Source organism: Salvelinus fontinalis, chromosome 23, assembly GCF_029448725.1.
Source record: "Salvelinus fontinalis isolate EN_2023a chromosome 23, ASM2944872v1, whole genome shotgun sequence".
In the NCBI taxonomy this organism is placed as follows: Eukaryota; Metazoa; Chordata; class Actinopteri; order Salmoniformes; family Salmonidae; genus Salvelinus; species Salvelinus fontinalis.
The window spans coordinates 15,057,715-15,082,451 of record NC_074687.1 but is presented as its reverse complement, the minus strand read 5'-3'; the positions used below and the strand labels follow the sequence as shown (position 1 = coordinate 15,082,451).

Here is a 24,737-nt window from a genome sequence, read left to right as displayed (position 1 = left end):
GTCCAACCGGCCTCACAATCACAGACCACGTGTAACCAGGCCAGCCCAGGACCTCCACATCCAGCTTCTTCACCTGAGGAATCGTCTGCGACCAGCCTCCCAAACAGCTGTTGAAACTGAGGAGTATTTCTGTCTGTAATAAAGTCCCTTTGTGGGGAAAAACACATTCTGATTGGGTGGGCCTATGCCCTCCCAGTCCCACAAATGGCTGCGCTCCTGCTCAGTAATGTGAAATCCATAGATTTCGGCCTACTTTATTTATTTCAATATACTGATTTCCTTATATGAACTGTAACTCAGTAAAATTGTTGAAATTGTTGTATGGTTCTCATCGACGGGGCTGTAGTGGAGCAGGTTGAGAGCTTCAAGTTCCTTGGTGTCCACATCACCAACAAACTAGAATGGTCCAAACACATCAAGACAGTTGTGAAGAGGGCACGACAAAGCCTATTCCCCCTCAGGAAACTAAAATGATTTGGAATGGGGTCCTGAGATCCTCAAAAGGTTCTACAGCTGCAACATCGAGAGCATCCTGACTGGTTGCATCACTGCCTGGTACGACAATTGCTCGGCCTCCGACCGCAAGGCACTACAGAGGGTAGAGCGTACGGCCCAGTACATCACTGGGGCTAAGCTGCTTGCCATCCAGGACCTCTACACCAGGCGGTGTCAGATGAAGGCCCTAAACATTGTCAAAGACCCCAGCCACCCCAGTCATAGACAGTTCACTCTACTACCGCATGGCAAACGGTACCGGAGTGCCAAGTCTAGGACAAAAAGGCTTCAACAGTTTTTACCCCCAAGCCATAAGACTCCTGAACAGGTAATCAAATGGCTACCCGGACTATTTGCATTGTGTGTCCCCCCCAATCCCTATTTTACGCTACTGCTACTCTCTGATGATCATATATGCATAGTCACGTTAACCATATTTACATGTACATACTACCTTAAATCAGCCCGACTAAATCAGCCCGACAGTGCCTGTTATAGCCTCGCTACTGATATTTTTCACTGTCTTTTTACTGTTGTTTTTATTTCTTTAATTACCTATTGTTCACCTAATACCTTTTTTGCACTGTTGTTTTGAGCATGTAAGTAAGCATTTCACTGTATGGTCTACACCTGTTGTATTCAACGCACGTGACAAACACACTTTGACTTGATGTTGCGTTTAGATTTTTGTTCAGCATATTTTGTTCAGTATATTTTTGTTCAGTATAATTGTAGCAAAGGCACAAAGACATCTGGCACTCCAGACTGGCTAAAGCAAATGCAACAAATATTTGAACGATTTAAAAGACCATCTAAACCCAGGTCTGCAAGTGAAACACAACAGGACCTTTGCTATTGTAATACAGTATGGCATGTGTCACTCGTCTTCTCAGTTCGTTGCAGCTAGCACCTGGAACGGGCTGCAACAAACACTCAAACTGGACAGTTTTATCTCAATCTCTTCATTCAAAGAATCAATCATGGACACTCTTACTTACAGTTGTGGCTGCTTTGCATGATGTATTGTTGTCTCTACCTTCTTGCCCTTTGTACGGTTGTCTGTGCCCAATAATGTTTTTACCATGTTTTGTGCTGCTACCAGGTTGTTGTCATGTTGTGTTGCTACCATGCTGTGTTGTAATGTGTTGCTGCCTTAGGTCTCTCTCTATGTAGTGTTGTGTCGTCTCTCTTGTCGTGATGCGTGTTTTGTCCTATATTTTTTTTAATGTAAAATAAAAATCTCAGCCCCTTTCCCCGCAGAAGGCCTTTTGACTTTTGGTAGGCCGTCATTGTAAATAAGAATTTGTTCTTAACTGACTTCCCTAGTTAAATAAAATAAAACGGTCCTTGAGAAGAGGGAGTGTTTTAGACGGGCTAGTAAAGACTAGCTACAGAGCAGTGCCAGAGGACATTAAAGTAAATGTATGTTCTTATCTCGATCTGCAGATAAATCCCTTTCATTATTTATCCTCCTCTCTTCCTCTCCTCCACCAACAGGCAGGTCACTCAGAGATAGATACAGTCGGAGGTTTACATACACCTTAGCCAAATACATTTAAACTCAGTTTTTCACAAATCCTGACATTTTGGATTTGGTCAGTTAGGATCACCACTTCAATTTAAGAATGTGAGATGTCAGAATAATAGTAGAGAGAATGATTTATTTCAGCTTTTATTTCTATCATCACATTCCGAGTGGGTCAGAAGTGTACATACACTCAATTAGTATTTGGTAGCATTGCCTTTAAATTGTTTAACTTGGGTCAAATGTTTCAGGTAGCCTTCCACAAGCTTCCCACAATAAGTTAGGTGAATTTTGGCCCATTCCTCCTGACAGAGCTGGTGTAATAGAGTCAGGTTTGTAGGCCTCCTTGCTCGCACACACTTTTTCAGTTCTGTCCACAAATCTTCTATGGGATTGAGGTCAGGGCTTTGTGATGGCCACTCCAATACCTTGACTTTGTTGTCCTTAAGCCATTTTGTCACAACTTTGGAAGTATGCTTGGGGTCATTGTCCATTTGGAAGACCCATTTGCGACCAAGATTTAACTTCCTGACTGATGTCGAGATGTTGCTTCAATATATCCACATAATATTCCTGCCTCATGATGCCATCTATTTTGTGAAGTGCACCAGTCCCTCCTGCAGCAAAGCACCCCCACAACATGATGCTGCCACCCTCGTGCTTGACGGTTGGGATGGTGTTCTTCGGCTTGCAAGCCTCCCCCTTTTTCCTCCAAACATAACGATGGTCATTATGGCCAAACAGTTCTATTTTTGTTTCATCAAACCAGAGGACATTTCTCCAAAAAGTAGGATCTTTGTCCCCATGTGCAGTTGCAAACCGTAGTCTGGCTTTTTTATGACAGTTTTGGAGCAGTGGCTTCTTCCTTGCTGAGAGGCCTTTCATGCTATGTTGATATAGGACTCGTTTTACTGTGGATATAGATACTTTTGTACCTGTTTCCTCCAGCATCTTCACAAGGTCCTTTGCTGTTGTTCTGGGATTGATTTGCACTTTTCGCACCAAAGTACGTTCATCTCTAGTAGACATGCATCTCCTTCCTGAGCGGTATGATGGCTGTGTGGTCCCATGGTGTTTATACTTGCGTACTATTGTTTGTACAGATGAACGTGGTACCTTCAGGCATTTGGAAATTGCTCCCAAGGATGAACTAGACTTGAGGAGGTCCACCATTTTTTTTATGAGGTCTTGGCTGATTTCTTTTGATTTTCCCATGTCAAGCAAAGAGGCACTGAGTTTGAGGGTAGGCCTTGAAATACATCCACAGGTACACCTCCAATTGACTCAAACAATGTCAATTAGCCTATCAGAAGCTTCTAAAGCCATGACATAATTTTCTGGAATTTTCCAAGCTGTTTAAAGGCACAGTCAACTTGGTGTATGTAAACTTCTGACCCACTGGAATTGCGATACAGTGAATTATAAATGAAATAATCTGTCTGTAAACAATTGTTGGAAAAATTACTTGTGTCATGCACAAAGTAGATGTCCTAACCAACTTGCCAAAACTATAGTTTGTTAACAAGAAATTTGTGGAGTGGTTGAAAAATTAGTTAACCTAAGTGTAAGTGTATGTAAACTTCCGACTTCAACTGTATGCCATCTGATCACAGACACACACACACACACTGCTCGTCTCCTTTCCTTTTGAACTGGGAAACCTGTGTGTGTGTGTGCGCATGTTCATAAGATGAAACAAATCTGTTGATGTGCCCTTGAGCAAGGCACTTAACCCTAATTGCTCCGGAAACGCTGGATAATGGTGATCCTGGCCGTGACCCCACTCTCCGAGGGTCTCTCGGGGGGTTGGGATATGCAAAAAAAACACATTTCCAATTCACACATGCGTATTAATACATGTGTGAAATTAGGACAAATAAACTCAGCAAGAAAATAAACATCCTCTCACTGTCAACTGCGTTCATTTTCAGCAAACTTAACATGTGTAAATATTTGTATGAACATAACAAGATTCAACAACAGAGAAACTGAACAAGTTCCGCAGACATATGACTAAACATGTGTAAATATTTGTTTGAACATAACAAGATTCAACAATTGAGACAAACTGAACAAGTTCCACAGACATGTGACTAACAGAAATGGAATAATGTGTCCCTGAACGAAGGGGGGGGGGGGGGGGGGGGGTCAAAAGTAACAGTCAGTATCTGGTGTGGCCACCAGCTGCATAAAGCACTGCAGTGCATCTCCTCCTCATGGACTGCACCAGATTTGCCAGTTCTTGCTGTGAGATGTTACCCCACTCTTCCACCAAGGCACCTGCAAGTTCCCGAACATTTCTGCAGGGAATGGCCCTAGCCCTCACCCTCCGATCCAACAGGTCCCAGACGTGCTCAATGGGATTGAGATCCAGGATCTTCGCTGGCCATGGCAGAACACTGACATTCCGGTCTTACAGGAAATCACGCACAGAATGAGCAGTATGGCTGGTGGCATTGTCATGCTGGAGGGTCATGGCAGGACGAACCTGCAGGAAGGGTACCACATGAGGGAGGAGGATGTCTTCCCTGTACGCACAGCGTTGAGATTGCCTGCAATGACAACAAGCTCAGTCCGATGATGCTGTGACACACCGCCCCAGATTCTGACGGACCCTCCACCTCCAAATCGATCCCGCTTCAGAGTATAGGCCTCGGTGTAACGCTCATTCCTTCAACGATAAACACGAATTCGACCATCACCCCTGGTGAGACAAAACCGCGACTCGTCAGTGAAGAGCACCTTTTGCCAGTCCTGTCTGGTCCAGCGACGGTGGGCTTGTGCCCATGGGCGATGTTGTGATGTCTGGTGAGGACCTGCCTTACAACAGGCCTACAAGCCCTCAGTCCAGCCTCTCTCAGCCTATTGTGGACAGTCTGAGCACTGATGAAGGGATTGTGCGTTCCTGGTGTAACTCCGGCAGTTGTTGTTTCCATCCTGTACCTGTCCTGCAGGTGTGATGTTCAGATGTACCGATCCTGTGCAGGTGTTGTTACACATGGTCTGCCACTGCGAGGACGATCAGCTGTCCGCCCTGTCTCCCTGTCTTAGGAGTCTCACAGTACGGACATTGAAATGAACTGCACTGGCCACATCTGCAGTCCTCATGCCTCCTTGCAGCATGCCTAAGGCACGTTCACGCAGATGAGCAGGGACCCTGGGCATCTTTCTTTTGGTGCTTTTCAGAGTCAGTAGAAAAGCCTCTTTAGTGTCCTGAGTTTTCATAACTGTGACCTTAATTGCCTACTGTAATTGCCTATTGTAAGCTGTTAGTGTCTTAATGACCGTTCCACAGGTGCATGTTCCTTAATTGTTTATGGTTCATTGAACAAGCATGGGAAACAGCGTTAAAACCCTTTACAATGAAGATCTGTGAAGTTACTTGTATTTTTACGAATGATCTTTGAAAAACAGGGTCCTGAAAAAGGGACGTTTCTTTTTTTCTGAGTTTATAAGCACCCACCAAATGATTTAGTATTATGTCCGCTCGTAAGAGCAGCAACAGCAGGGAGTACCTTTTTGTAGCTTTCGTAAAAACTAAGCACTCCTACAATGAGAAGCTTCTAGCTCTTAATTGTTTGGCCACACAGATTTTCTGTCTCTCAAATTGCACCCTATTCCCTATATAGTGCACTACTTTTGACCAGGGTCCAGCCTAAAGTAGTGCACTATATAGGGAATAGGGTGCAATTTGACATTCAACCCTAGTCTCTCTAGAAGGCTCATTAACAACTGAAACTGCCATAGAGGTAATGTGGTCCTAGATCAGGGATTGGCAACTTGCGAGCAAAACATTTTAGCGACCCACCTTTGACAGCGTAGAGAAAACAATTTGGGGGCCCCCCCGTTCGGTAATTGGACCATGATTACTACAAGTTTAGATAGCTGGCTAGACTAATTTACATTGGCAAATTGAGTGACTATCAGTGACTGACATAACAGAAAAACTGCTGATGCACAACCACATTTCGAAATTGCACCTTGTGTATTCTACTAATCTAACTCTCAACAGTAAATTGAGAACCAGACTGAGTTCCCCCCCATTTTTTTTTTTTTTTTTCTTCTTTTAATTTATTTTATTTGGCAGACAGGGCCCTCTAGTTGCCCATCCCTGTCCTAGATTGTATTGATCTAATGACCCCCCACACACACCCCTCCCCCCAAACACATCTTGTCACTTACCCTCAGCTCCCAGAGAAAAGTAGTCTTCAAAGCTGCAGCCATTCTTTAGCACTCCTGTAAAGTACAGTTAGTTAAATCGTGTTTGTGAGTGTCATCTTCCATAGAGGGGTCATATTAGTTTGTAGGCCAAACCATTCAAACGCAACAGATGTTTTCCTTAGAAGACCAATTTTAGGGATGGTCTGACAAACACTACTGTAGGCCTGCAACCTTCCGCTGCAAACGTGGAAGACTGACACCGGCAGATGCGGTACAATGAGCCCATGCAAAAAACATACTGTATCTCTAGCATAAACAGACGGATTTTGATGTTTTATTTATTATGCTAATTAGATTTCCACAGGACATCAGCTCTAGCGGTTTAAGCACACAGAACTGTTTGTTTTATTTTTATTTAACCTTTACTTAACTGGGTCAGTTCAGAACAAATTCTTATTTACAATGACGGCCTACCCCGGCAAAACCCTAACGACGCTGGGCCAATTGTGTGCCGCCCTATGGGACTCCCAATCACGGCCGGTTAAGATACAGCCTGCAATCGAACCAGGGTCTGTAGTGCTGCCTCTAGCACTGAGCTGCAGTGCCTTAGGCCTCTGCGCCACTTGGGAGCCTGTATGTATAGTGCATTCGGACTCCTTGATTTTTACCCACATTTTGTTACGTTGAAAATCCTCAATCTACACACAATACTCCATAATGACGAAGCAAAAACATGTTTTTAGACATTTTTGAAAATGTATTAAAAATAAAAAATAAAAATACTTATTTAGATAAGTATTCAGAACCTTTTCTATATGACTCGAAATTGAGCTCTGGTGCATCCGGTTTCCATTGATCATCCTTGAGATGTTTCGACAACTTGGAGTCCACCTGTGATAAATTCAATTGATTGGACATGATTTGGAAAGGCACACACCTGTCTATGTAAGGTCCCACAGTTGACAGTGCATGTCAGAGCAAAAACGAAGCAATGAGGTCGAAAGACATTGTTTGTAGAGCTCCGAGACAGGATTGTGTCGAGGCACAGATCTGGGGAAGGGCACCAAAACATTTCTACAGTATTGAAGGTCCCCAAGAATACAGTGGCCTCCATCATTCTTAAATGGAAGAAGTTTGGAACCACCAACACTCTTCCTAGAGCTGGCTGCCTGGCCAAACTGAGCAATCGGGGGAGAAGGGCCTTGGTCAGGGAGGTTACCAAGAACCCAATGGTCACTCTGACAGAGCTCCAGAGTTGCTCTGTGGAGATGGGAGAACCTTCCAGAAGGACAACCATCTCTCCAGCACTCCACCAATCAGGCCTTTATGATAAAGTGGCCAGATGGAAGCCACTCCTCAGTAAAAGGCACATGGCAGCACACTTGGAGTTTGCCAAAAGGCACCTAATGACTTTCAGACCATGGGAAACAAGATTCTCTGGCCTGAATGCCAAGCGTCACATCTGGAAGAAACTTGGCACCATCCCTACGGTGAAGCATGGTGGTGGCAGCATCATGCTGTGCAGATGTTTTTCAGCGGTAGGGACTGGGAGACTGGTCAGCATCAAGGGAAACATTAACAGAGCTAAGTACAAAGATCCTTGATGATAACCTGCTCCAGAGCGCTCAGGACCTCAGACTGGGGCAAAGGTTCACCTTCCAACTGGACAATGACCTAAAGCCCACAGCCAACACAACGCAGTAGTGGCTTCGGGATAAGTCTCTGAATGTCCTTGAGTGGCCCAGCCAGAGTCCGGACATGAAAATATCTGTGCAGCGACGCTCCCCATTCAACCTGACAGAGATTGAGAGGTTATTCAGAGAAGAATGGGAGAAACTCAGCAAATACAGGTTTGCCAAGCTTGTAGCGTCATACCCAAGAAGGGTCTGAATACTTATGTAAATGTCATATGTTTTTTTTTGTGCATTTTTTTTTTAAATGTTTGCTTTGTCATCATGGGGTATTGGGTGATGAGGGGGAAAAAACAATTTAAACAATTTTAGAATAAGGCTGTAATGTAACAAAACATGGAAAAAGTATAGGGGTCTGAATACTTTCTGAATGCAATGGTATACCCTACAGTAGACTACATAACCATTCAAATAAAAACCTTGGCACGTGCCTGTAAAAAACGTTTTACATGGTTGACCGAACGCATTTTGAACAGCCTACTACAGACAAACGCTTCAAACCAAGACAAATATTTACCGTCAAATACTTTCCTAGCTGGTTGGTTGGTAAATCTTACCTACTGTAGATAGCCATTGATCAAAGGGCACCAGCAGCCCATGTAGTTTGCATTACCAGTTAGACAAGGCAAATACAGGGAATCCAAATGTTATTCCTTTTAGCTCAGGATACTTGTATCATGCCTGAGTCTGTTTCTTACTTCGATTTAGAAGCACAATAACAGTTTGACAAAGCTACCAACTGGTAACTGGAGTGAGTGTGGGTGTATGAGTACAGAAGCTGGCTAGTATGCTTCAAAGTACACTATGGCTCCAAGGTGGGGTGTGGTGAGACAGTTGCGAAATGCTCCACAAACACCCCCTTGGCGCACACACACACACACACACACACTCCTCCACATGATCTTTTTCCATATGAGAGTTAGTTTTATAGAATAGGACTGATAGTAGAGGGGAATTCACCCTTGGACTGAGTGCTGCTCTGTTCATCCAGAGAGGCCCCAAGAGGAGTCCTGTGAAGAGACACACATACACCGTTAGGCGGGAACAAACTCAATATACTTAAAAATTACCAAAACATAACTGAAACTGTGTAGAAATAATGGACCTATATTCATACAGAAGACTGAATGCGTCCCCCGGGGCTAAATGAGTTCAACACCCCTGGTCTCTAGTGTCCTCCTAACACTGTGCTGGCTCATTTCCTCACACAAGAAGACCCATACACAAACACTACAACCGTTTCATCTTTTTGTCAACTACCCACATATCAGCAGATCAAGTCACACCCAATCCTACTGTACAGTAGCACTATAGTTACTGTATCATGCAAATCTTGTTTGACATAAAGATCCCACACAGAACAATGCTCTCGTTGGCTGGCCCTTGCTTCATATTCGTCGCCAAACCCACTGGCTCCAGGTCATCTATAAGTCTTTGCTAGGTAAAGCCCTGCCTTATCTCAGCTCACTGGTCACCATAGCAGCATCCCCCTGTAGCACGCGCTCCAGCAGGTATATTTCACTGGTCACCCCCAAAGCCAATTCGTCATTATAGGCCGCCTTTCCTTCCAGTTCTCCCCTGCCAATGACTGGAACGAATTGCAAAAATCACTGAAGCTGGAGACTCATATCTCCCTCACTAACTTTAAGCATCAGCTGTCAGAGCAGCTCACAGATCATTGCACCTGTACATAGCCCATCTGTAAATAGCCCATCCAACTACCTCATCCCCATATTGTTATGTATTTTTTGCTCCTTTGCACCCTAGTATCTCTACTTGCACATGCATCTTCTGCACATCTATCACACCAGTGTTTAATTGCTAAATTGTAATTATTTCGCCACTACGGCCTATTTATTGCCTTACCTCCTTAATCTTACCTTTTTTTGCACACACTGTATATTGATTTTTTTTCTATTGTGTTATTGACTGTACGTTTGTTTATTCCATGTGTAACTCTGTGTTGTTGTTTGTGTAGCACTGTTGTGCTTTATCTTGGCCAAGTCGCAGTTGTAAATGAGAACTTGTTCTCAACTTGCCTACCTGGTTAAATAAAATAAAAATAAAAACATGTGCTACATTGCTATTGTTTGCCCTTAGACTAGAGCAGGGCTCTCCAGTCCTGTTTCTGGAGAGCTCCACTCTTGTAGGTTTTCAAATCCAACCCCAGTTGTAACTAACCTGAGTCAGTTTATCAACCAGCTAATTATTAGAATCAGGCACGCTAGATTAGGGTTTGAGTGAAAACCTACAGGCCGGTATCTCTCCAGGAACAGGGTTGGAGAGCCCTGCTCTAGTCTAAGGTAGCACGTTACATAACATCCCTAACCCTACTCTAGCTGGCTCCTAGGTCACTACCTCACCTCTCTGTCAATAGACCAAACTCCATATGGTCACTATCCCAGACCTATGCTTTCTGATGTGACCTACTGTATTCAAATCTTACTGTACTTCTATAATGAGTCAGTCTGACCAACTCAAGTCTATATGCTAATTGTTCATGTAACATCTAGGTTAACTAAACTTGGAACAGCTGTCTGTAGGCCTATACCAGCGCCCTGTCGTAATGAAGATTTCATAAAAAGGACATTATTGACATTGTGTAAAACCCTCAACAGCATGTGATTTTCTGTTTGCTCTCTCCCACTATCTCACTCTGTCTTACTCATGGACGTAGGTTCGTGGGGGATTTTCAACCAACTAGAATATTTGACTGAATAAATGATTCTAAGTTCCATGGTAATGTTTGTTTAGCCTGTGCACTAAAGTACAGCGCTAAACCCAAATAAACATGACCCAGACTATTAGTAAGGAAGGAAATTCTTCCGGGAGCCATTTAACCTGTCACGCAGGCAAACTCAAGCGGGTATTTTTTATATATACTTAAATCATACTTCATATTTTATGTGTATTTAATATTATCAAATTGGAACAATTTTAAATACATTTAATGTCAATTTGATTTGTATTTTATTCGTACTTAAGTATGTTAAATATATTTAAAATGATATAAATTGGGACTTTAAAATGTACATAAGTATTTTCTAGGTATATCAGATGAAGAGCAAAACAAATATTCTTTGAATGCACATTAAGTACATTTTATGTCATAAATTAGAAATATACTAAAATTGTATTGTGATTAGAATTCCTATATTTTCTTTGCAAAAAAGGTGTATTTATAATGTGTTTCAAGTATACTTTTACAAATACACTTCGACTCATTAACCACATTAGCTATTGTAATTGAGCCAATGTTATGCCAATGTCAACATCCTATTTACAATTTACAAGTAAGACTTTTGAGAACTGTGCACCATTTTTTTATTTTTTTTATTTCACCTTTATTTAACCAGGTAGGCTAGTTGAGAACAAGTTCTCATTTACAACTGCGACCTGGCCAAGATAAAGCAAAGCAGTGTGACACAGACAACAACACAGAGTTACACATGGAGTAAACCATAAACAAGCCAATAACACAATAAACAAGTCAATGACACGGTAGAAAAAAGAAAGTCTATATACAGTGTGTGCAAAAGGCATGAGGAGGTAGGCAATAAATAGGCCATAGGAGCGAATAATTACAATTTAGCAGATTAACACTGGAGTGATAAATGAGCAGATGGTGATGTGCAAGTAGAGATACTGGTGTGCAAAAGAGCAGAAAAGTAAATAAAATAAAAACAGTATGGGGATGAGGTAGGTAGATTGGGTGTGCTATTTACAGATGGACTATGTACAGCCGCAGCGATCGGTTAGCTGCTCAGATAGTTGATGTTTAAAGTTGGTGAGGGAAATAAAAGTCTCCAACTTCAGCGATTTTTGCAATTCGTTCCAGTCACTGGCAGCAGAGAACTGGAAGGAAAGGCGGCCAAATGAGGTGTTGGCTTTGGGGATGATCAGTGAGATATACCTGAGATATACCCGATTGGTATTTAACACTTTAGTTGTTCACATTAAGGACCCAGGCCTTCCTCATTAACATTTCAATAAATTTGTAATATGTAATGTATAATTAAAAGTAGAACATTATTCAGTTTGAAAATTAACATCAAAACATTTGAATTAACTAAATATGAGGAACAATATCATATTATAAATCAAAACTTCAACTGCAAAAAAGGATCCTATCATTTTCAACTTTTGCTGCACTCTTCTGAACAGGAATTCAGAAAGTACTTCAAAACTCATTATTGGCAGTGAAACTACAGTAACTTGCAACATAATTCATACCCCTTGGATTTATTCAAATTTTTTTGTTAAAAAGTGGGATTAAAATTGATTTAATAAAAAAATAAATCTACACAAAATACTATATTAAAGTGGAAGATATCTATAAAAAATTTGTTAAAGATTGCTAGAAATTAAATAACTAAAATATAGTAATTGCGTAAGTATTCAGCTCCCTGAGTCAATACATGCTGGAAACAATGTTGGCAGCCATTACAGATGGGAGTCTTCCCGGGTAAGTCTCTAAGATTATCTCTTTATTCTTTTCATAATTCTTCAAGCTCTGTCAAGATGTTGATGCTCATGGCTACACAGAAATGTTCAAATCTTGCCATAGATTTAAGCAGATTTAAGTCAAAACTTTAGTGCCTTGTTTGTTAAATACAATATTTATGTTTTGGAATTCTGAATATTTGTATTCTTATTTTCATTCTGTCATTTAAATCATTATTGTGGCGTCACTAAAATGTTGTTGATCCATCCTCAGTTTTCTTCTATCACTGACATTCAACTCTGTAACTATTTTACAATCACCAATGGCCTCATGAGCAGTTTCATTCCTGTCCTGCAGCTCAGAAGGATGACCATCTTTGATGTGTCTGGGTGGTTTAATACATAATCCACAGCATACAGTAGTTATTAACTTGACCATGCTTAAAGAGATATTCAATGTCTGATTTGATATTGTTACCGATCTACCTATCACTGCCCTTTTATGAGGCTTTCGAAAGGCTCCCTGGTCTTTGTAGTTGGATCTGTGCTTGAAATTCAATACTTGACCGAGGGAACTCACAGATGTATGTATGGAGGACAGAGGAACCATTAGTCATAAAAATATTGTGTCAACCCCTATTGTTTCACACAGAGTCCATGTAACATATTCTGTGATTTGATAGGCCAAACACTCCTGAACCAATTTAGGCTTGCCTAAACAAAGAGGCTGAATACTTATGCAATGACTATATTTTAATTATTATTTAATTGTTTTCTTCCACTTTGACATTAGAGTATTTAGAGTTCATTGTTGACAACAAATTACAAATAAATAAATTTTAATCCCACTTAACACAAAATGTGAAGAAATCCAAGGGGTATTAATACTTTTGCAAAGCACTGTATCGCTCAAACAGTTTCCTTTAAAATAAAATCTATGCTTCAACTTAAAAACAACTCCAAGTGTATTTTGAAATGTGTTGAAGTTTGAGAATATATTTATCGTACGAAAAAACAATGATAATAAAGTACACTTTTAATAAGTGTGTTGAAGTGTAGTGATATTATAGTTATACTTAAGATATACTATAAAAATACATCTCATATTTGAAGTATATTATTTTAATGTTTAGTATATTTAAGTATACTAAACAAGCTGTGAAAAGTAACCAATAGTCATACCAAACAATGACTTTCCTGAGAAGCCAGCCATCCAGTTCCATTTAACCACAAGTCTTTATTCAAATGATATCTAACTACATGTCTTTGAGGATAGCCTAGAAGTGACAATGACAAAATAGTAAGTATTTACTTTCCTGACTATGCTGACTGAGCTAGTCACTAGGAATTCCACACCAGCCTCCCTGATATACAGTGACAGTCAGGAGTTTTATTTACATGCAAATGTAAAGGTTTCATTATAATGCAACACTACAATACCTGCAGTCCTTGAGCCAGCTCGCAATCTTCTTAGGGACGGGCCCTGAGAGAAAAAAAACGGAGCAATTCAAAGCCATGTACAACTGTTCAGTTGTCTATAAACGCAATTTAACATTCAATCTACAATGTAGATTACAACTGGATAATTAAAAAAAATAATAATCTGTTTGCTGTTGCAGGATTTTATTCCCTTTTGGGCTTGGTAATTATACAGCAACAAGACCTTAAGTATTGTTGTGACTTCCATGGAGCTGTAAAAAGCCAAACTATAATTATTTCTGCCTGCTGCTCCCTGTAGCTCATCCCAACGTACCTGGCTCCTCGGCCGGGACTGTCTTCTCCTCCATAGTGGGATCTGGACACAGTGTCTTCTCGCTGGAACCCTCCTGATCCTGGGTGTCCTGGCTCTCAGAGAGGCCCTGCCAGGAGTCTCTGCTCTGGATCCAGGCCTTCCTCATTATTGTCGCTGCCTTCCATGGGTGATCTATGCTGGGGCTCGCAGCAGTTTCACACTGCTCCATGGTCCGCTCCTGGATCCACAACTCCTCCTCTCCCCTGGCCTGGTCGCTACAGCAGGGGGCAAATCACCTGGAGCAAATAGGAGGGGATTGTTATGAGACTAGATGGTAGCCACACACACACACACACACACACACACACACACACACACACACACACACACACACACCTTGCACAAACAAGCCTCATTTCACTATACAAAGGAAAGGTATGAAAACATGCCTATGCCTGTAATATAACATCATCCTGCATGATAACCATGTATGCTCACAGAACAGAACAGCGTTGAGCTGTAAATTAGCAAATGTCCAATAATGGAACTGACTTTGGAAAATAAGTTGCTATATCATACAAACAAAGATAAAACAAGACTACACACAATGTGTTTCTTTCCATAACTTAGATGGCTAAATTAATTACGACCAGAACACCAAATTAATAAATGTGACAACCTCTTCAAGAACAAGAAGCAGAAGAACACAAAACAATCCGCACAACACTAATAATACCTGGTGGCAATTCCTCCTTCTGCCAGAAATATTATCCTAAGAATTCTTCCAAGAATACTAAGATTACTTCCAAAGCCATCAAATGTAAAAGTAGTTCCCACTCAGCCAGGCAGAGATGTGGGACAGAGGCAGGCAGGGTGGATGGATGGATACAGTGAGGAGCTACAGAGAGTAAGAAGTCCAACTGACAACAAGTGGAGCAGAAAATGTCGGTTTAGTTGAAAGATTGCGTGCTGGTGCCGAGTCATTTCCTGTTGTGGATCAGCTCTTTTCTGAAGGGAGGATAGAGGGATAGACAGAAGGAGGGAGGGAGTTCTCACTGGAGTGTATAGGCCAAACCTCGAGGGACAAGAGGAGGCGGCTATTATTATGTTACTTCTATTTCCAGAGTAATCATCTGAAATAAGAAGGAATGTAAATAAATAAACAAACACAAAACAAACACTTTGCTCTCAAAACATAAAACAATGGCGGTGACAGACAGCTATCTAAATGTGTGGGAATCTAAAAAGGGGTAATTAGACAATCCTATTTGTTAATGGTATTTTCTATTTAAATGAAGTACAGTGAGACATCTTGACGATACAAAGAGTGTCGATGAACTTAAAACACTTCTGCAGATAATGAACTGATATTCACGTGACAGTTTGTGCTGCCATTTTGTGAAGAGGGAGCATATAAGGATGGAGACGGGTTGGAGAATTTAGCATTTTTCAAACAACTGAAGCATCATACCCAAGATTTTAAGCATTTTTTGTCAATTGTGTATCTACAGTGCATTCGCAAAGCATTCAGACCACTTTACTTTTTCTATATTTTGTTACGTTACAGCTTTATTTAAAAAATGTATTTGTTTCTCATCAATCTACCCACAATACCCTATAATAACAAAGCAAAAATAGTTTAGAATTTTTTTGCAAACGTATTTAAAAAAAAAAACTGAAATATCACATTTACATAAGTATTCAGACCCTTTACTAAGTACTTTTGTGAAATACTTTTGGCAGCGAATACAGCCTGGAGTCTTCTTGGGTATGGTATGATGCTACAAGCTTGGCACACCTGTATTTGGGGAGTTTCTCCCATTCTTCTCTGCAGATCCTCTCAAGCTCTGTCATGTTGGATGGGGAGCATTGCTGCACAGCTATTTTCAGGTCTCTCCAGAGCTGTTTGATCTGGTTCAAGTCCGGGCTCTGGCTGGGCCACTCAAGGACATTCAGAGACTTGTCCTGAAGCCACTCCCACGTTGTCTTGGCTGTGTGCTTAGGGTCGTTGAACTGTTGGAAGGTGAACCTTCATACCAGTCTGAGGTCCTGAGAGCTCTGAAGCAGGATTTCATCAAGGATCTCTCTGTACTTTGCTCCATTCATCTTTTCCTCAATCATGGTCTGAGAGTCCTTCAGGTGCCTTTTGGCAAACTCCAAGTGGGTGGTCATGTGCCTTTTACTGAGGAGTGACTTTCGTCTGGCCACTCTACCATAAAGGCCTTATTAGTGGAGTGCTGCAGAGATGGTTGTCCCATCTTCACAGAGGAACTCTGGAGCTCTGTCAGAGTGACCATTGGGTTCTTGGTCACCTCCCTGACCAAGGCCCTTCTCCCCCGATTGCTCAGTTTGGCCGGGCAGCCAGCTCTAGGAAGTGTTGGTGGTTCCAAACTTCTTCCATTTAAGATGATGGGGGCCACTGTGTTCTTGGGGACTTTCAATGCTGCAGAAATGTTTTGGTGCCCGTCCCCAGATCTGTGCCTCGACACAATCCTGTCTTGGAGCTCTACGGACAATTCCTTCGACCTCATGGCTTGGTTTTTGCTCTGACATGCACTGTCAACGGTGGGACCATACATAGACAAGTGTGTGCCTTTCCAAATCATGTCCAATCAATTGAATTTACCACAGGTGGACTCCAATCAAGTTGTAGAAACATCTCAAGGATGATCAATGGAAACCGGATGCACCTGAGCTCAATTTCGAGTCTCATAGCAAAGGTACTGAATACTTATGTAACTAAGTTTTGTTTTTTTTGCAAAAAAATCTTAAAACCCGTTTTCGCTTTGTCATTATGGGTTATTGTGTGTAGATTGATGAGCGTAGTGTGTACAGCCCAGTACATCACTGAAGAGCTACCTTCCTGTAGGTTCACTCCAACCCCAGTTGTAAATAACCTGATTAATTTTATCAACCAGGTAATTATTAGAATTAGGTGTGCTAGATTAGGGTTGGAGAGAGAACCTACAGATTAAGAAATTACAGAAAACCTACAGATTAGGGTTGGAGAGCCCTGATATAGGGAATATGGTGCCATTTGGGATGCAGCATGAGAGACAGAGGAACAGCGGAAGTAATCTACTGTACCAGCTTAAATCATCTGAGCCCAAAGACACAAAAAATTAGGGGTTTAACAAGGGTTCTTCTAAGATCTCAAAGTTCTTCAGAGAATCTTAGGGTTCTTGGCACTGAATTGTCCTCAAAAGGTTCTTCCACGAACCCCATAGGAGGTGGGGTTCATCGAGGAACCGCCTTAGGTTCCTGCAAGAACCCTCACCAACTAACTGCCAAACTAAACTGTTTGAATTTGAAAGGGCCGCATGTGCAGGCATTTAAACGAAAATGTTTAAGATCTCCTCAATTTAAGGTAAGGTTTGTCCCTTATATGATCTAAATTGCTATTGTTTTGTGATGATACCATCTAGCTTTTAATATTTGTGCAAATATTTCTAAAAACAGAAAATGGACACAATTCAATGGATATCAATCAAAGAGGTAAGAATATGTACTGTATGCTATAAGAATATGAAGGCTAACTTTTATTTATTTAACGAGGCAAGTCAGTTAAGAACACATTTTTATTTACAATGATGGCCTACCCCGGCCAAACACGGAATACTCTGGGCCAATTGTGCGCCGCCCTATGGCCTGATGTGATTCGGCCTGGATTCGAACCAGGGACTGAAGTGATGCCTCTTACACTGAGATGCAGTGCCTTAGACTGCTGCGCCACTCGGGAGCTGCATAGGGTGCAGATGACTGAACTGCTCACTTTTGTGTCGGTAGGTATACAGATGAGGAGGCATACAAGGGTATGTCTATTGGTATGTTATGGAGATCACATGTACCACCCTCCTCCCTTACATCTTCAATGAAAACCCCATAGGCCTCTACAATATGGATAAGGTATGTGCATTCACATTTACCACAAAAACCAAGGTATGAATACTGTTGTTGTGGGCATGTTTAGTTAAACATCTGTATAATCACTATTTTTGCTGGCTTTGCTGGGAGTTTACCTCACATTTGGATTTTTTTTATTCTGCTTTGCCACTAAAATCATAATAAAACACTGACAACTAAAATAGTGTTATGCGTATTATTAATATCATAATAACAACAATAAAATAAAAGGTTAAGAACAAATTCTTATTTACAATGACGGCTTAAGGAGGTCTCAGATGCAGATGGAATGTTGGATAAAAGAGTGTGAGAAAGGGAAGAGGGAAAGAGAGATTAGTGTAATGTGAGTGGAGGCTTTATTATAGCAGCTGTGTTGATAATCACTCTTTGCACTTACAGGCCTATCCACCGGATCAGACACTCAGACACTTACACCACTCATACTGACTAACAAACCCATTTGGGCTTGCATCCCAAATGGCACCCTGTTCCCTATATAGTGCACTACTTGACCATATCCCATGGGTAGTATTGCACCATGTAGGGAATAGGGTGCCATTTGGGATGCAAACCATGCATCAAGCCAAAATACGACTATTACGTATAAGGGTGTGCTAAGCCAGGCAATTTGAAGGTGCTGCCTCTGGTCCATACCTCCTTATAAATATTTTGAAAGTGCTGATACTGCAGAACAATAGTGGATTACAGAGCAGACTCTTTCCTTTCCCTGCCTGAAATGCAGCCGAACCAACCACAGCACAGAGACTGGAGGGAAACTGAAAGGCAGCCAAACCAACCACAACAGTAGCCTCGTCGCGAACCAGGGAAGTTCCATGGCAGAAATTAGTTTGGCCCCCGGCCAAACTGAGCAAATGGGGGAGAAGGGCAACGGTCAGGGAGGTGACCAATTTACACACAGAATGTTAACCTGTTTAAAAAAGGTCTTACTCACATCGGCTACGGGGAATGTGACCACACAGTCGTACGGAACAGCTGGTGCCCTCACACATGGGTCAGTATTGCTTGCAGTTGGGTTTCCCTTTGTAATCCGTGATAGTTTGCAAGCCCTGCCACATCTGTTGAGTGTCACAGCCGGTGTAGTAAATTTCAAACTTATTGTCAGATATGCCAAATGGAGGGCGAGGGAGAGCTTCGTATACGACTCGGTGTGTGGAATAAAGGTGATTTAGAGTTTTTGCCCCTCTAGTTGCACATGTGACATGCTGGTAGAAATTAGGATATATGGATTTCAGTTTTTCAGAATTCAAAATCACCAGCCACTAGGAGCCCCACTCTTTTCTTATTTTTTTATGGCCCTATACAACTTGTTGTGCTGCCAGCATCAGTTTGTGGTGGTAAATAGACAGCTACAAAAATATAGATAAACTCTTGGTAAATAGTCTGGTCTATAGTTTATAATGAGGTATTCTAACTCTGGCGAGCAGAACCTTGAGACGTCCTTAATAATAGAGATTGTGCACCAACTGTTGTTAACAAAAAGACAACACCCCCCTTGAGCCTACCCGACGCTGCCGCTCTGTCCTGCTGATGCATAGAAAAACCAGCTAGTTGTATATTATCCATGTCCTTGTTCAACAAAGTTTCAGAGAAACATAGTATATGTTTTTCAGGCCCGTTGATAGGATAGTCACGTACAGAGCTCGTCCAGTTTGTTCTCCAGTGATTGCAAATTCGCCAATAGAACAGAGGGTAGTGGTGGTTTATTTACTCGCCACCGTAGTTGCATCAGGGTGCCCGCAAGTCGGCCTCTATATAGTCGTCTCTTTCTCTTATGAGAGTTGGAATTAGGGCCCGGTTCGGGGTGAGCAGTATGTCCTGCGATGCTGACCCTTTGAAGTAGAAATCTTCATCCAAATCGAGGTTAGCGATTGCTGTTCTGATTTCCTATGACTGAAAAGAGCTTCTGGACATGGTTGTGGAAACATTATTTACAAAATAAATATTTAAGAACAGCAAAAGAAATTTATAAAAAAGGAAATGGCAGAATTGGTCAGGTGGCCGTAAACCGGCCGCTATATATTCCAGCACAATTTCAACAGCTAGCAGCTCAATTGAGTTAGCCTACAAAGTGGCCTAATGTACAGTATCAAGCAAGCTAATAATATATTGCTTAACATTTGAAAATTGTTTTTACTTACTTGAATAGATTCTCCCGCTGCCTCTGTTTTGGGTCCTTACCAAAACAAAATAATGGGCAATCTTAAAGGTATTTTCGGGTGGTAGCAAAGCACAGCCAGCATCGGATGAATGGCGACATGGAAAAATTCTCGCTCACCTGAGCGCTTCAGAACATGTTGTGACGTTTGACTTTATCAGCGTACTCCTTTCAGTAAATATTTTTTTGTTGTTAAAAAAACGCAGACTGTCAGCCACACTTAAAAACAGTGATGAACATAACACACAGCACCCCCATGTGGGGGGAGGGTTCTTGAAATGTAACATCTGGGAGCCAGGGGACCATTCAAAACGGTTTTGCAATACAAAATTCTCCAGACCTCCAAGGGAGGCGTGACAACGATGTGATTTGAGGTATAGCAATGCGAGACTAGCTTAACATTGACCAAAGAAAATACCTGGCCTGGTCAAGACCTAGAGAACTATGAGTGTCAGTGTGTGTGTGTGTGTGTGTGTTAGAATACATTGTTTATTTATGTCTGTGTGTGTGGGTGGGTCTGTATCCAACACCACAGCACGTCTATGCTGCTGTCCAGCTTGGTCAGAATGAACACTGTTCAGCTGTTATCATGCCCATCAACATCAAACTCCCTTGCGACCAAACATGTTGTAAAGAGGATACTTATATTTATACAGAACAAAAATATAAATGCAACAATTTCAAAGATTTTACTGAGTTACAATTCGTATAAGGAAATCAGTCAATTGAAAGAAAGTCATTAGGCCCTAATCTATGAATTTCAGATAACTCATAATACAGATATGCATCTGTTGGTCACAAATACCTTAAGACAAAAGGTAGGGGCATGGATCAGAAAACAGTCAGTATTTGGTGTGACCACCATTTGCCTCATGCAGCGTGAAACATCTCCTTCGCATAGAGGTGATCAGGCTGTTGATTGTGGCCTGTAGAATGTTGTCCCACTTCTCTTCAATGGTTTTACGAAGTTGCTGGATATTGGTGGGAACTGTAACGCTGTTGTACGCGTCGATCCAGAGCATCCCAAACATGCTCAATGGGTGACATTTCTGGTGAGTATGCAGGCCCTGGAAGAACTGGGACATTTTCAGCTTCCAGGAATTGCGTACAGATCCTTACGACACGGGGCTGTGCATTATCATGCTGAAACATGAGATGATGGTGGCTGAATGACACGACAATGGGCCTCAGGATCTCGTCACGGTATCTCTGTGCATTCAAATGACAATTGATCAAATGCTATTGTGTTCGTTGTACGTAGCTTATGCCTGCCTATACCATAACCCCAACGCCACCATGGGGCACTCTGTTCACAACGTTGACATCAGCAAACCGCTTGCTCACACGACGCCATACACGTGGTCTGCAGTTGTGAGGACATGTTGCCAAATTCTCTAAAACAACAATGGAGGCGGCTTATGGTAGAGAAATTAACATTCAATTATCTGGCAACAGCTCTGGTGGATATTCCTGCAGTCAGCATGCCAATTGCACGCTCCCTCAAAACTTGAGACATCTGTGGCATTGTGTTGTGTGACAAAACTGCACATTTTAGTGGCCTTTTATTGTCCCCAGCACAAGGTGCACCCGTGTAATGATCATGCTGTTTAATCAGCTTCTTGATATGCCACACCTGTCAGGTGGATGGATTATCTTGGCAAAGGAGAAATGCTCACTAACAGGGATGTAAACGAAATGAGAGAAATGTGCGCGTATGGAACATTTCGGGGATATATTACTTAAGCTCATGAAACATGGGACCAACACTTTACATGTTGCTTCTATATTTTTGTTCAGCATAGGTCCCAGTCTGCACCCCTTTCACACACCAACCTCCTGAACCCTGACCCTCTAACCCTTTTCAGCAGAACTAAAGATGCCCAGTTTCCACATCATCCATCAGTTAAATCGTGACTGCCACCACATCCCAAAGACACACAACCAGAAAGGAAATACTCTGAACGGTGGAGGTAATGGAACGGGGAGGTACTTTCTGAACTTGTGTTTAGTTGCAAAATGTTTTGCTAGTGTGCGCTACTGAACACCAAGTCCCACCCCAAAACAAAGCACTTAGTAAGAACTCCATTCAGCCAACAAGTAGTTTAAAATTGTAATAAAGTTGTCACGTCTTAAGAGAAAATATATTGGGAAAACTCATTACTGAACTTAAGAGTATAGGCTACAGGAGGTTGGTAGCACCTTATTTGGGGAGGAAAGGCTTGTGGTAATGGCTGGAGTGGAATGGTATCAAATAATTGACATGTTTCCATGTGTTTGATGCAATTCCATTCATTCAGGCCATTATTATGAGCCATCCTCCCCTCAACAGTTGTGTAGGCTTACATAAGTTATTTAAGAGTTCTTCCAACCCCTTTGGGTTGTGCATTACATATGTGGTGTGTCTCGGGGGGTTGGTTTGTAAGTAAAAATACAAATTGCCTTTAATCAGCAAAGAAAATGCACAAATACAGTATCCTCCATTTAGCTTGTCAGGGATCTTGCCTCTATACGGACATACGTAGTTTTTCTTAACCAGCTATCGGTTATGACCTTCTAAAACAAACAGCACAGTAGCACTACTGTGATGGTTTCTGTTTTTATGCAGTGTCGCGTAGATAGACTAGTCAAAATGGGTCAACCACAGTATCCAATCCTACTACAGCTCTTAAAAAATACATTTTCTCTCAATAAGATTACCTTACAAATAAAGCTTAAATGAAAAAATATAAATAAAGGCAACTTCTTTTGGGAAAATAGGCCTTCTATATCAGTGCCAACAAGGGCCTTTCGTTATGCCAAACTTCTTTCATAAAGTCCAGTTCAAAATCCCAAATGGCACCCTATTCGCTATACACTGCACTACTTTTGACCGAAGCCCTAAAGGCTTTGGTCGAAAGCTGTGCAATATATGGGAATAGGGTGCCATTCAAGAATTAATGCCGGGGTTCAGAGCTGCAATCTGGCTATCTGAACCACGACTGATTTGTCTAGAGCTGTAACAGAATACCTTGGCCTGCCAGCCATCCCACTGCTTTGTCACGTACACACATGCACGAACACACACACACGTCCTTTTCTACTGACATTGTGCAGTCAGCTACCACAGCAGCACACTGCCTGACACAAACACACTCCATTCTTCATTGTGATGTTTCACAGAGCAATGTAGCGCCAGGGGGTTACCTTCCTCTGCTGTGTCCTCTCTGTAAAATGCACTTCAAAATCCTAATTAACTTGAAGCTTACAAACTTGGATGCAAGTCCTGAAGAAACACATACAAATTATTAAAAGCCCAAGGCAGTCAAAAATGTGAATTACCTGCGTTTCCTATACACTCGGTGGACAGTTTATTAGGTACACCACCCCGTTCATGAAAATGGTTTGGTCTTACTGACAGTCACGTGGCCGTGGCTTGCTATATGAAGCAGGAAGACAGGCATCGAGGCATTCAGTTACTGTTCGATTGAACATTAGAATGAGCAAAACGAGTGACCTAAGCTGCTTTGAGCATGATCGTTTTTGCCAGGCAGTGTTTAGGGTTTACGATGGTGCGACAAACAAAAAACAGTCAGTGGCAGTCCTATTGGCAAAAACAGCTCGCTTATGAGAGGTCGAAAGAGAATGGCAAGAATCATGCAAGCTAACAGGCGGGTAGCAGACCAGCATCTTGGAACTCACAACTTGTCGGTCCTGGTCACGAATGGACTATTGCAGCCGACTACCACACCGGGTTCCACTCCTCTCAGCTAAAAACAAAAAGTAACGGCTCCAGTGGGCACGCGATCACCAACGGTGGACAACTGAGGACTGGAAAAACGTTGCCTGGTCTGACGAATCCCGGTTCCTGTTGCGTCATGCTGAAGGCAGAGTCAGGATTTGGTGTAGGCAGCATGAGTCCATTGCCCCATCCTGCCTGATGTCAATGGTACAGGCTGGTGGCGGTGGTGTAATGGTGTGGGGAAGGTTTTCCTGGCACACGTTAGGTCCCTTGATACCAATTGAGCAAGGTTTATATGCTCCGATGAATTCAGGCAGCTCTGAAGGCAATGGGGTTCCGACCCGGTACTAGTCGCACAAAATGGAATACAACTTTGCGGATAAATTTCATCTGTACAACATCTAAAGCCCTGCATCACTATACTGAGAGCTTTGACATTTCTATAAGGACATATTTGGGTGAATTTGGAGCCTTTGTTCATATTTCTTCAGGGCCCCCATACTACATAATGAGGATGAAGAATTTGCTGTTTGGGGTAAGTTTCTCAAAAACGTGATATCACAAAAAAAAGTTGTATGGACCCTTCTATAACATGCCATTTACATCCCTTCTATAACATGCCATTTACACCCAAAAATGAATTGATATAAATATGGCTGCATTGGACCTTTGAGTTCTACCAAATAAAGCTGAAGCAATATCATGTAGCATTAGATCCCAAACAAGCCTGAATGACCCACGTACTGTCAGACCTGACAAGTCAAGAAGAGTCTCAAACTCTCACTAAATATTATATATCCTGGATATGTCAAACAGACTGGGTTCCAATCCAAATAAATCGAAAATGTAAGACTACGTTTTATTTAAGAACAAAGTGACATTGCTTATGATAG

The 24,737-nt window shown here is 41.9% G+C and overlaps 1 protein-coding gene across 3 annotated transcripts in view; it reads right to left on the bottom strand.

Annotated features, from left to right (window-relative positions):
- LOC129820890 (protein ITPRID2-like) overlaps positions 1-24,737 on the bottom strand; it is a 65,102-nt gene that overhangs the window by 30,291 nt on the left and 10,074 nt on the right. Inside the window, exons 1-5 of one of the 3 annotated variants that reach the window (XM_055877969.1) lie at positions 14,784-17,366; positions 14,069-14,343; positions 13,756-13,798; positions 8,833-8,882; positions 6,203-6,256 (exon numbers count right to left, since the gene is read on the bottom strand). In XM_055877969.1, the coding sequence (XP_055733944.1) occupies positions 6,203-6,256; positions 8,833-8,882; positions 13,756-13,798; positions 14,069-14,276 (355 nt within the window). In that variant the 5' untranslated portion in view covers positions 14,277-14,343; positions 14,784-17,366. Of the gene's footprint in view, positions 1-6,202; positions 6,257-8,429; positions 8,460-8,832; positions 8,883-13,755; positions 13,799-14,068; positions 14,344-14,783; positions 17,367-24,737 lie in introns of those variants that run through there. The other 2 variants (XM_055877968.1, XM_055877970.1) reach the window with 2 other exon arrangements.